Source organism: Antechinus flavipes, chromosome 4 (genome assembly GCF_016432865.1).
Source record: "Antechinus flavipes isolate AdamAnt ecotype Samford, QLD, Australia chromosome 4, AdamAnt_v2, whole genome shotgun sequence".
In the NCBI taxonomy this organism is placed as follows: Eukaryota; Metazoa; Chordata; class Mammalia; order Dasyuromorphia; family Dasyuridae; genus Antechinus; species Antechinus flavipes.
The window spans coordinates 476,574,496-476,588,315 of record NC_067401.1 but is presented as its reverse complement, the minus strand read 5'-3'; the positions used below and the strand labels follow the sequence as shown (position 1 = coordinate 476,588,315).

The window sequence follows — 13,820 nt, the reverse complement described above, 5'->3', positions numbered from 1 at the left end:
AGGCAGGGATTCTACCCTCCAGGGGTGGGGAGGAGCCAGTGCAAAGGGAAGGCCTGGAAGGAGGAGCACTGAGCAGGGGCCAGCTGGTGGGATCTGACTCCAGAAGTGTGCGCAGGGAGAAGGGGGAATGGACAGGAAGACCTGGGATAGGAAGGGGTGGAAGTGAGTCCTCCAGATGGAGGAGCCGATACTGGATGGATCTGTGGCCTGACGGATAGGGGTGGCCCCCCCCTCCCTTTACCCCCTCCCTCCACCCCCCCTCATCCTGCGTGGTTCTCCCATTCCCTGCCAAGCCCACCATTTGGCGGTGTGACCGTCGCTCTGGGAGACGCAGGACGGCGGCCATTACGTGCCTGAGCCGCCACCACCCTCGCCCGGGAGCTTGCCCGGGGCCGCCCCGCCCCTGCTCTCCCCACTGAGACGCAGCGTCCGGTCCGAACCCTGGGAGTCTGCGGCCGGCCGCGGCGAGCACGAGCTCTGCAGCCCGGGACAGAGGCTGCTCTCCCAGCTGTCTGCGGATGGGGAGCCCTCTGCCCCGGGAGCGGCTGCCGTGCTGGGTGGATGCCAGGCTGCGGAAGCGAAGGGGAACTGCTGCCAAGGAAACCTCAGCGCTGGGCCAGAAACCCTAGAAGAAAACCTGCTGATAGAGGGGCCGGAGGAGGGGCCCGGGGGCCAGCCTGGGGCACCATCTCCGCAGGGCGCAGAGAAGGGGGGAGGCCGAGGGTCTCCTCAGTGACTCCCGGGGTCTCATCAATGCAATTCATGCCCGCGGTGCTCAAGGTCAGGGCCGGAGAGGGCACAGCCCCCCCCCCCAGAGCTCCCACACAAAATGCTGCCAACTGCCCAAAGTGCTTCCCATGACCCTGCCGGCCGGAACCAGCTCAGAGCGACCTGGGAGGGCTTCCCGGAGGGGGCGCGCGTCCTGCTCCCAAAAGAAGGGCAGCATTAACGGCAGATGCTGGAGGTGTCGCCCAGGGGAGCCCTAAAACGCCCACAGCAAGGAGGAGGAGCCCGGGAAAGGGCAGAAACTGGATTCGGAAGCTCCAGGGCAGGGCGTGGCCTGCTGGGACAGAAGAGGAGCAGGTTCTAGCCCCAAAGGGGCTGCCCCCAAGCCAAACAAAGCTCCTCCCTGCCGCCGCAGGAGCCCTCAGACAGCCCCACGTCCAAGCCCACGAGCCGGGGTGCCATTACTCACGGGGGAGGGGGCAGAGTCCCCGGGGCTCCCGCTCTGCCATGACCCTCACAAGGGCCTCCGGGGGCCCGAGCACGTCCCCAGCACCAGGGGAGCCCGATCCAGCCCAGGGCCCGACCCCGGCCCCACATCCCACCCAGGCCGAAGCCCTGGCCCCGCAGGCGGGCTCCCCGGGGGAGACCCTTTGCCTCGGCTATTGTTCATACTTAATTCCCAGTGTCCACTTCCCTGCGACCTCATTTATCACCGAACAACAAATCCTGGGAAGCTCCTGGCTGCCGTTCCCGGTTAGGCGGGAGCACAAGGGTGAGGCTGACAAGCAGACAAATACCCGTCCTGACGGATCCTGCGCCGGCCGGAACACCGGCAGCTGGGAGTCAGGGGAGCCGGGTCAAGACCAGGGCAGCCGAGGAAACCGGGGCAGGGAGGAGCGAAATCACGGCCAAAACAAGAGGGTCAGACGGGGTAACTTTCATAAAAGTCTTTCCCCCAAAACTTTGACCATTTCTGTCAAGGACAACCCGTCCTGGGCCCCTCACTAAGGTTTACAAGCCCAACTCGTCCCACCACTGAGTCACCAAGTCCGGATGTTCCTCTCCCTCCTGCACCTGCCCCTCCGGGCCCCCCACAACCCCCCACAGCCCCTGGGCTGATCCCCCCAGATTGGCCAACATCACCCCCCTGCAGCCGAGGCCTGAAGCAAGTTCCAGGTTCTCCCTCAGCCCGGAAGCTCCTCACGGCCCGGCCGCAGCCTCCCTTTCCCGGCTCGGGGCCCTTTAGGACACATCCTGCCCCTGCATTCCCGCCCCGAGGCCGCTCAGCCTTCTCCCAACTGGTTTTTATTCCTTTCCCTTCAGGCCTCCCCGCCCCCCATGAACGACAGCTTCTCTCCCTGACCTAGGCCCGAAGCTGAGGCTCAGCAAGGCCCGGGCCCCGCGGCCCCTGGGGCTCCCCAGCCCTGAAGAGGGGGTCCCGTCTCCACCTGCCAGAGCCCAAGGTCCCGCGGGGGCGGCCAGAGGCCCCGGCGTGGCTTCCACTCGCTCTCCCCATTTCACAGATGAGACGCTGGAGCTCACAAGGGAGGCAGCTCTTACAAGCAGTAGAGGCTCAGCCTCCGGTCAGAGGCCAGCCCAAGGGGGGTTGGGGGTCAGCCCGGGGTGAGGAGGCGCCACTCCGGGACCCCCAAGGCAGGCTGGCTCGGCCCATTAATGGGGAGGGACCAGAACGTGGAGAGTGACACAGGAGCAGAGGAGCAGCCTGGGGCCTGGCCTGGCATTGGGGGTGGCGAGCCTGGCACAGGGAGAGGACTGGCCAGGAGCCTGACGGGAGGCAGACATTCTAACAACAAAAGGGTGGAGATCATTGGGCATGATAGAGCAATGGCTCCAAAATGACGGAGAAGGCTGCCAACGGCCATGAACAGAGCTGTCTACTGACCAAGAAGGAGGAAGCTCAGCCATGACGACTGTGACCCCCACAGCTCCAGCAGCAAGACAGGAGACCCAAAGACATGGGAGGGAGCCGAGGGAGCCCTCCAAGGCCGGGGACTGTCTCCCTGCGGCTGACTCAGCCTGCGGAACCCCCGTGGGGCCTGAACCACAGTGGGGCTCAGAAGGGGTCCCGCCACTGGTTAAGTCCATGCTACTGTGCAGAGAATGAGGATGAAGGGACTGGGGAGGCCTTCGAGGACCTGCAAGTTACCGGGTGATGGACTGAGCCCCGTTGGGATGTTGTAGCACTTCCTGCAACATGCGCGGAATAAAGAATTGTACCTCACTGGTGAAAAGTGGGGCACATCCTTGCACACCCTCCCCCCAAAGCTGCCCCAACCCCAACCTTGAACACCCTCCCCCCAAAGCTGCCCTTACACTTGTTTCATTCTCTTTTTATTATCAGCTTCATTATCACTTGGACACCAGGGGCCACAGAGGCAGCAACATAGAGCCCCCCCCCCCCACTGCACACCTGACCCTCCAGGTATCCTCCCCTCCCGCCCTTACACCTGTGGTTTTAGAGGAAGGGTCCCCCACCTTTGAGACCCTCAGAGGGACCCCTGGAAAGGCCCTGAATCTGAGCAGCGCCCCCCCGCCCCATGGACAAAGTCACAGCTTCTCTCACCTTCCGTGATCCCCGACCATGGGTTGTCCCCATGCGCCTGCCCTTGAGCCTGGGGCTTTCCTCTGGCTCCAAAAAAGCCATCGCTTAGGAGAATGGCTTCGATCTGACATCAGCCCCTTAGCAAGTGATGCTTACAGAAACAGAAAGGATCCAGAATCGGGGTCTCCCTTTAAAATACGCAGATAGAGTCTGGGAAGGGCAGCCTGACCCCGGGGCACTATCCCTGTCACAGCACGTGTCACGTGTGCATGTATGTGCAAACATACGTGCAGACACACTCCCATACGTGTGCACTTCCACACACACGTTCTGCACTTAAGCTCCACAGAACAGAAGCCAGGGCGGCCTGGAGACTCACTCAGGCCCGGGCCCTTCTCTCCACAGCTGCCACAGAGCGAGCTTCCCAGACCGCTGGGAGGAGCGCGCATTCAGAAACGGCCCGGGAACGGCGCTTCCTTCGGGGGTCCGGGGGTCCGGAACTAGAAAGATACGGAGGGGGAAGGGAGGCTAACAGCTGCCACAAAGCTCATGCACATTATCCTGCAGAAAAGGGCCAGAACGAGGCTCAGCAGCCAGGTCCGCAACCAGGAGACATTTAGCGAAGGGGACGCCCCCCACCCACTCCAGGGTCCTTGGGGACCTTTCGTAGTCGAGCACAGGCACAACAACAGAATAGATCTTTACAATTCTAATGCGAAAGGAAGAGCGGAATATTTCCAACAAAACGGTCCGTGAGAGCGGTTCAGAGGCTGTTCGGGTAGAGGAAAAAGCACAGAGCCCCGGGTTCAAGCTTCGGGTCTTCCTCTGACAGTCCTCACCCTGTGACCCAGCCCAACTCTCACCACTCCCGCTCCTCCACCAGCAAATGGGAAGAGCAACAATCCATTCTCCAGCCTTCCCTCTCTGGAGAAACCCCCCTAACCGAAGTCCCCCCGCCCTGGAAGCTCATCGGGGTGGCCGAGGACTCCCCTGACTTGACTTTGGAAAAGGTGCTGAATGTGGGTACAGAGGCTCGGAACCCAGTCCTATCCCCGCCATTCAACGGCGAAGCTGTGGAAGAGTGGACAGCCGCTAGACTCAGGACTGGGTAGACTGGGTTCAAATCTCACTTCCTGGTCGTGTGACCCTGGCCCAACCATTTCCCCTATTTTCAGCCTCAGTTTGTTCTTTGTTAAATGAATATGTTGGGGAAAAGAGGTCTAAGGTCTAAATCTCTGATCCTGTGGTTCCATTATCTGTAGGAACTTGGGACAAATCACATGATTTCCTTGGTCAAGGGGGAATGACTGAAGAGCTGGGCAAGACCTTCAAGGCTGTCTAATCTACTCTCCTTCTCCAGAGCCCATCTAGGTTACCTTGGAGGATAGAACAAAAGGAAAATGAATAGAACAAATGGAAACCTTGTCCAGGTGGTCAAGGACAGTCTGAAAAACCCAAGATGCCCAACAGAACTCAGAGCACACAAATGCCCCTGCCTCCAATGGAACAGCTCCTCCAAGAACTAGGGAAGGGCCCGGGCCTGCTGCAGCCCCTGGAAGCTCCCTCCATCCCCAGGAAATCTGCTCCATCTTCTTCCCCTGAAGCAGCTGCACAAACACAAGCCCCCTCAGAAAAACGTCAAGGCTCACGGATTCCCCCAACCCTCCTGAGAGCATCAGGGCCTCCTATTGGACCTTCTCACGAGACACCGAGGAAGACACCGGCTCATCGAGCTGCTTCCCAGCCCTGCTTTGGATTCCTCAAAGTCAGCAGCCCCCAGAGCACCCGCCCCAGAGCGGGGTAAGTCACCCTGGCCCGATGCAGACCCCAACTTCAGGGCAATGACAGTGCGCTTCTCGGCCAGGTTCCTCATCTTCAATTAAAGCTTCCATTTGTCTCTTAGTAATAACTGCTATTCTTCCTTAGAGGAAGAAATGCGAGCCCGAATATAGCATTTACCAGCATGGGGGACTTATGAACTCTGTAAACAAAACCTGTGGGGAATAAAGTCCACAAGCAGCAGCAATAGCTTGAAAGGTACAGAGGGACAAGTCTTCCACACAAATGCTCTTGGGGAAAGCATTCAGGCCCCCAAAAACGAGAGCGAAGAAACGGGGCACCACCATCACGCCAAGAGAAAGGGTCACGAAGCAAAGTGCCTTCCCCCCAAACACAGCACATTCCGCCCCGAGGACGGGACCAAGAAGAGACGGATTCAACCCGGAACTCACCATTTGGGGCGGCTGGTGGACTTCACCATCGGGGTCATCCCATCTCTGTAGAGACTCTTGGTCTTGCTGAAGTTAACGATGTTGAAAATCACCCTCTGCGAGAGAAAGAGAGAGGGGGGAATGAATCCCATTAGAACGCTCTCTTGAGCAGAGGAAGGGACGAGGCACTAAGGAAGCTCTGCCCTGTGTGCCTCTCATCGCCTAATTGCTCTCGCCAGCTCAAGGGAAGAGGGTTTCTGGTATCCCCAAAGCTAACCAGGGCTCTACCAGAAAGCTTTCAAAAGTCCAGATTTAACCCCAAAAGCCATGAAGTGCTGGGGTTTCAATCCTGTATCTGCAAGCGACTGGCTCTGGAAGAAATGGATGTTTATAAAGACCGCAGCAATGTTTACTTATCTGAAAGGCTGCCCTGTGGAAGAGGGAGGAGATCTGCCCCACCTGGTCCTAGAAACTGCATGTCTCAGGCCCCAAGAGAGCAGATTAGGATCCCCTAAATTGGTTGCAATACTTGAACTCTCAGGGAACATTTCCATTGAGCTGAAACCATGAGCATCACTCTAACTTCAAACAGTGGGAATTAATTCAAGGGACCACTTTAGAAGCTTCTTTATTTAGGACCTAGTAGTAGAGGCAGGAATCGGGGTACAGAAAAGCAGATTGAGATAATCAGTGAGGAAAACTTCCGAACTACTTGAACTGGCTAAAAGCAGAAGAAGGCACCTGGGGGAAGAGAGGCAATGGGCTCCCCCTTGCTTCTTGCTGCTGACCTGCCAGGGAGGGATGTTCTAGAGCAGGGATTCTTCCCCTTTTTTGTGTCACGGATTCCGTCATTCCCTCTTGGGCAGGCTGCTGAAGCCTACTAATTCCTTATTAGAATCATGTTGTTGTTGTTGTTTTTTAATACAGAAAATAAAATACGTAGTACTGCAAAAAAAATTATAATAAAAGATAGTTTTCCCCAAAATACATGTCTATGTATACATGTGTGTGTACACATACACACGTATTTATGTACACACAGTTTACTGGACATTGCCTCTCAATCATCCTCCACTCTTGATAGAGAAGGAACTCCAGTAAATACAATCTCTCTCTCTCCCTTTAAACTACTTAGAATTTACTCAGCTTTGGCCCCAGTAGACGTAAGCTCTTTGAGGGCAGGGAATTTTGTGTGGTAACCTAGCCCAGGGCCTTCGACATAATAAGCATTAAATAAGTGATTTCTAGAGTGAACTGGATGTGCGGGTAAGATCATTCTTTATGACTAAGCATTTCCTGCTGAGCACTGGGCTTAGAATCTGTTTCCAGAACTCCTTGTTTCTCTGTTCCTTCTGTCCATGTGACTGGGTACATACACTCTTATCACAAACCCGCATCTGTCTCCTTTCCCAGGGAACCTTTCGGAAAAGTTCTTTCATTCTGCCTGCTTCTCATTCCTGGATTTCCTTCACACAAATATATCTGTAAAATGAAAGGGCCCTTCCAGCTCTGACGTACCATGGGTATATCTATAATCACAGCTGCCCTCCCACCCTGATGCTACCAACGGCATTTTCAGGAGTAATTAATTAAACAATACAGGGGTTAGATACTTTTGCATTTTGATCAGAATTACAGGTTACCAGGTTATCAAAAAAAAAAAAAAACTTGCTGAATTGAAGGGTATTTTCACCCTTCATTCTAGTTGAATAATGAAAAAACTAGAAAAGATCTGTAAAGATTACTCATTCATTTTCCTCCATTAACCTAACATCATTGTCGCCAGCGTGGAAACAAAGTAGAAATTATACTATAGGAAGCAGGGAAAGAGGAAGTAGACAGGCTTAGATATCCCCAGAAGAGGCTTGGCTTGGAGGGCCACCGAATCTAGAATTTAGGAAGCTCCTGCTTTCCAAAAGAGAGAAAAGGATGCCAAAAGCTTGGAAAATATCACTCCTTTTTTATTATTCCCAAAAAGGCAACCCGAGAAAACAACTACGCACACCGATGCCTATTTTCCAGCCATGCAGCGACCGTCTATGTGAATGAGCTGCACGTGAATTGAGGGCATCCTCCATTAGGGTATGAGGAGGGCAAGGGCAGAAATTTAAATTTTTGAAATTTCCCCTTCCATACTGTCCCACCATCGGCCAGAAAGGGCAGAAAAGGCAAGATTCCACCACACCTCTTGTTTGTGCAATAAAAAATATTTGATTCAGTTGACAAAATGTCCCTTTACAATCTCTTTTCCAGCCAAAGATATCCTAAAAACTCTAGAGGCCTCTTAAAACAAGAGGGCAATCTGAAAATAGAAAAAATTTACCAGTCGCTCAGAAAACAAACTCCAAAATAAAAACGCCTAGAAACGTTATAACCAAAATCTAGAACTTTCAAAAAAAATATTAGAAGGGGCCGGAATGAAAGGAATTCAGAAGAAAAGGAAATCAAAGGAATTAAAATAGGCAATAAGGAAACAAAACTATCACTATTTGCAGATGACATGATGGTATATTTAGAGGACCCTACAGCATCAGCTAAAAAATTAACTGAAATAATGAACAATTTAAAGGAAGTAGCAAGATGTAAGATGAACCCATATAAGTCATCAGCATTTCTTTATATGACCAACAAATTCTAGCAATAAGAGATAGGAGAAATTCCATTTAAAATAACTGCAAAAACTATAAAATGTTTAGCAATCCATTTGCCAAGAGAAACCCAGGAACTACATGAACACAATTATAAAATACTTTTCTTTCAAATAAAGTCAGAGCTAAATGACTGGAAAAATATCATTTGCTCATGGGTAGACCAAGCCAATATAATAAAAAATGACAATTCTGCTTGAACTAATTTACTTATTCAGTTCCATACCAATCAAACTACCAAAAAAAAACCCACTATTTGACAGAGCTAGAAGAAATAACAACAAAATTGATCTGGAAGAATAAAAGATCAACAATATCAAAGGAATTAATGAGAAAAAGTACAAAGGAAGCTGGCTTAGCAATACGAGCTCTAAAAATTATATTACAAAGCAATGATCATTCAAATATCTGATACTTGCTAAGAAGGAATGGTGAATCAGTGGAATAGATTTGGCAGACATGACATTAACAATCAATGACAAAAGTAACCGATGGTTTGATAAGCCCAAAGATCTTATCCTCTGGGAAAAGAACTCCGTATCTGACAAAAACTGCTAGAAAACAATAGGATACAAGCTAGATATAGACCAACATCTCACACTGTACACCAAGATAAATTAAAAATGGATGCATGATTTCAACATCAAAGGTTACAACATAAGCAAATTAGAAGAACAAGGAATAGTCTACCTGTCAGACTCACAGGAAGTGGAAAATTTTATGATCAAACAAGAGTAGAAAGCATCATAAAATGCAAAATAGATAATTTTGTTGACATCAAAAAGCTTTTGTGCAAACAAAAGCAAGACAACCAAGATTAGAAGGAAAGCAGAAAACTGAAAACCGGGAAACAATCTTTACAGCAAATGTCTCTGATAATGGCCTCATTTCTCAAATCTATAGAAAACCAAATCAAATTTATAAAAATACAAGTCATTCCCCAATTGACAAATGATCAAAGGATATGAGTAGGCAGTTTTTAGATAAAGAAATCAAAGTCATCTATAGGTATAGGAAGAAGAATTCTAAATTACTTTTGGTTAAAGAAATACAAATTAAAACAACTCTGAGGTACCACTTCACATCTCTCAGATTGGCCAACATGACAAAAAAGCAAAGTGATAAATGTTGGAGAGGATTGGAAAATCGGAACACTAATGCATTGTTGATGGAGTTGTGAACTGATCCAAGCATTCTGGAGAACAATTTGGAACTATGCTCAGAGGGCAACCAAACTGTGCACACCCTTCGACCTAGCGATATCATTACTACGTCTCTATCCCAAAGAATTCATTAAAAAATGGAGAAGAACCTACATGTGCAAAAATCTTTTTAGCAGCCCTTTGCATGGTGGCAAATTACTGGAAATTGAGTTGAATGGCTAAGCCAGCCATGATATATGAATGTAATGAAATGTTATTGCACAATAAGAAATTATGAACAGACAGATTTGAGAGATACTTGAAAAAACTTATATGAAATGAAGCAAAGAACTGAAAAGAACCAAGGAAACACTGTATACAGTATGAGCAATGCTGTACAATGATCAGTCCCGACTGACTTGACTCTTCTCAGGAATACAATGATCCAAGTCAGTACAAAGGTCTCATGAAGGGAAATGTTATTCATAACTAGCTAAAGAACTGGTGGACTTGAAGTGGAGATGGAAGCATATTTTTCACTTATCTTATTCATTCGTTTGTTTTTTTTTCTTTTGATACGTTTCTTCTTTAACAAATGCAACTAATAGAGAAATACGTTTTACATGATAGCATATGTATAAATGGTATCAAATTGTCTACCATCTTTAGAGGAAGAGCGAGGACAGAGGGAGGGAGAACTCAAAATCTCATAAAAATGAATGCTAAAAATTTTTTTGATATGTAACTGGGTAAAATTACTTTTAAACAAAAGGATTCCAATACTGAGGAGCCATAGTCAGGACCACACATGATTGAGAAGCCACCACTAAAAAGGAATGAGGAGCGTGGAATATGACATTGCAGGAGGCAAAGAGATAGACTTGCAGCCAAGAATAGGCAACTTTCACATGCCAACTAAAATCCCATCTCCCACAGGGTGTTTTCCAGAAGCCCTTTATGCTTGTGTGTTCCTTATGTGGATACTGTACAGCTCGTCTGAACATAGTCGGTTACATGTTGATTCTCTCCTTAGACTCTGAGGTCCTTAAAGGCAGAAATTGTATTTTGCTTTTCTTTGTATCCCCCATACTTAGTAGAACGTCTGGCACACTGTAGACACTTAAATATTTATTGAATGACTGACTACAAGAAAAATTCCAGATTTTAATAAACTAGAACACTTCAAGGAATTATTGATGAAAAGACCAGATGAAAAATCCAAAGATCCAAGCTTTTGGGGTAAAGACTCAGCATCTGACAAAAACTGCCGGGAAAAATCAAAAGTGATTTGGCATCAATGAGCTATACCTTAACATTTAACACCATATACCAAACTAAGGTCAGAATGGATAAATAAATTAGATATAAAGGATGATACTGTAAGTAAATTAGCAGAGTATGGAAAAATGTACCTGTCAGAGCTACATAAAAAGGAAAAAGATTATGATCAAATTAGAGATAGAGATTGTCACAGGATATAAGATGGACAATCTTAATTTCATTAAATTAAAAAGCTTCTGCACAAATAAAACTAATGAAGCCAAAATTAAAAGGAAACAAAATTGCAGAAAAATTTTACAGAGATTTTCTTTAATAAGAACCTCATTTCTCACAAATATAGGAAACTCAGCCAAATTTATCAAAATAAAAGCAATTGCCCACTTGACAAATTAGTAAAGGATATGAAAAAGCAATTTTCAGAAGAAGAAACCAAAGCTATCAACAGGCACATAAAAATTCCCTAAGTCACTACTGATTAGAGAAATACCAATTTAAACAACTCCGAGCTAGCCATTAGATTAGGTAATATCGCTAAGAAAGAAAAATGACAAATTCTGGAGAGGATATGGAAAATTTGAGAAACTACATGCATTGCTGGTGGATTTGTGAACTGGTCAACCATTCTGGAGAGTGATTTGGAACCATGCCCAAAGGGCTATAAAATTGTGCATACTCTTTGATCTAATAATTGCCATTACTAGGTCTGTATCCCAAAAGGGTTGAAGAAAAGGAGAAAAGAATCTATATATACAACAATATTTAGAGTAATTATTTTTTTTGGTGGCAACAAGTTGGAAATTGAGGTTATAAAACTTATAAAAAATGATGAGTAGGATGGTTTCAGAAAAACCAGAGAAAACTCATATGAACTTATGCAAAGTGAAGTGAGAAGAACCAGGAGACCATTGTACACAGTAATAGCAATATTGTAACAATGATCAACTATGAAAGACTTTTAGCCTCTGTGATCAAATGAATGATCCAAGGCAATTCTAAAGAATTCACGATGAAAAATGTTATCTACCTCCCCAGAAAGGTCTCATGAACTCTAAATACAGATTGAAGCACAGTTTTAAAAATTTCTTGATTTTTCTTGGTTTATTTTGTGTTTCCTTACAACACAGTCGATATAGAAATAGATTTTGCCCGACTTCACATGTATAATCAATGTCAAATCATTTGCCTTCTCAAAGGAAAGGGAGGGAGGGAGAGAATTTGAAACTCAATTTTTAAATGATTAATGTTTTTACATGTCATTAGAAAATATTTAGTGGAATAAATAAACTATCATAAAGGTCAGATGTATGTAAAATTTTTGAAGTGCAAATGAAAGAATAAAGAGAAACATTAAAAGGAAACATATGAATAAACAGTCATATGGGATTAAACAAATTAAAATGCTTATATACTAATATGGGGAGATGAGCCAATTGTCCATTTTGAATTATTATCATCAGAGATTATAAAGGATTAGACAGAAGGCATGGAGAGGTACTATTATAGTACTATTGCATCTTTATGATATTAAAAGAAGAATGGGAAGAGAAGGGAAAATAATATGCTTCTAGGGTGGGGATAAGTAGGAGAGTGTTGGAAAAGGTTAAGAAAAAATATCTCACATAACCAGGATACACAAGTATAAGTCTATCCAAACAAGGAGGAAGGGACAGAAGGAGCTGCTGACACTTGAAACTTACTCTCGTATGAACTGGTTAAAGAGAGAATAACACATACACACACACACACACACACACACACACACACACACACACACACCTGGGAACAGAAATTCATTTCACTCAACAAGAAAATAGAAGGGGGGGAAAGAGAGAATTAAAAGGTGGGTAGATTAAAGGAGGTAAGCAAAAGATATACAAAAGTATTTATAGTCCTTTTTGTGGGGGCCAAAAAAAATTGGTAAATGAAGGAGGGCCCATCAGCTGGAGAATGACTGACAAGTTATGGTACATACAGTCAGTTCTGTAACCCATGTTTCAAAAGTGAGAATTTGTTCTGACTTAACTGAAATACTAGGGAACATTGTGAGCATAACTTGGAACTTTTAGTTTGCTTCTTCCTCATTTGTTCCTGAAGAAACATCAAATCTGTGGAAACTTCACAATAATTCCTAAGCTACAACTATTCTGATACCATTTCCACAAGCAAACTTCAGGGCTTTGTCACAGTAAAAGGGCACATTTATTATTTACCTCCTAGTGCAGTAGGAACTGTGGAGAAAGTAGGGCTAGTAAGCAGTCTTAATGTAATACCACATCACTCCCTTCCACCAAGGTATCCCTCTGGAGGCTCTGGGGCTTCAGGCCTGCCCAGCTTTCTCCTGAAGCCTGGGCCTGGACAGAGAAACAACTAGATGCTAGAGGAAACGACTATTTATTGCAGTATTTATCTGTGTCTTAAGTATTTAACATAAATAATTGTGCTGCCATTTTTCTTAGGTTCCTAGCTTTTTTCTTTTTATGTCACTAACAAAATTCACGATCACTCTGACGTTACCATTTTCCCCATAAGCTCAGTGATTTTTGTTGTTCAGTTTTGCATAGTAGGGTGTTTTTGAGAATCACATCATGTTAGAGCAGAACTGCCTAGGGATGTGATAGAATATTATAGTTTTGTTTTAAAAAATTCATAAGGAGTTTGTTTCAGAGAAAACTAGAAAAACTTGCATGAACGGATGCAAAATGAAATAAGAAATAGAACAATTTGTATAACGACAACAATACCGTGAAGTCAAACCACCACACAAGATTCAGAAATCAACCTGAAGAGCTGGCCCATGTTCATCACCATCTAGACTTCTGCTTACATCTCCTCAATATCTTGAGTAGATATTTTGGATGCATAATGAAGTGAGTAAAGAACTGAAGAGGAGGAAAGGTGTGGGCTAGATTTCTTTGGGGAAATCAGGCAGCACTTTAAATGACCATGAGCTTCTCTCTGAAACAAACACCCACCTTTTTCTTAATATCCATATTCATCCCATGATGCTACATTCTATGACTAAGATAATGTTCCAGCCTCTGATGAACTGTAGTCACAAGTCAGCCAAATGGCGATGGAGAAGAACAAGTTGATTGTAAGATTTTAATATATCACCAGGGAGGAACTGCTGAAGAGAAGTGGTACAGAGGAGAGCACCGGAGAACTTTTTTTAAAAGTTGGTAGTGCATTTTGCTTGTCCGTCATCTTCACTTCTGAATCTATCCCCTGCTTCCATCTTCACTAAGCCTTT

At 46.3% G+C, this 13,820-nt stretch overlaps 1 protein-coding gene across 1 annotated transcript in view; it reads right to left on the bottom strand.

Moving 5' to 3' along the window:
* AGBL4 (AGBL carboxypeptidase 4) overlaps positions 1-13,820 on the bottom strand; it is a 713,485-nt gene that overhangs the window by 306,965 nt on the left and 392,700 nt on the right. Inside the window, 1 exon segment of the mRNA XM_051999731.1 lies at positions 5,521-5,615. Within this exon segment, the coding sequence (XP_051855691.1) occupies positions 5,521-5,615 (95 nt within the window).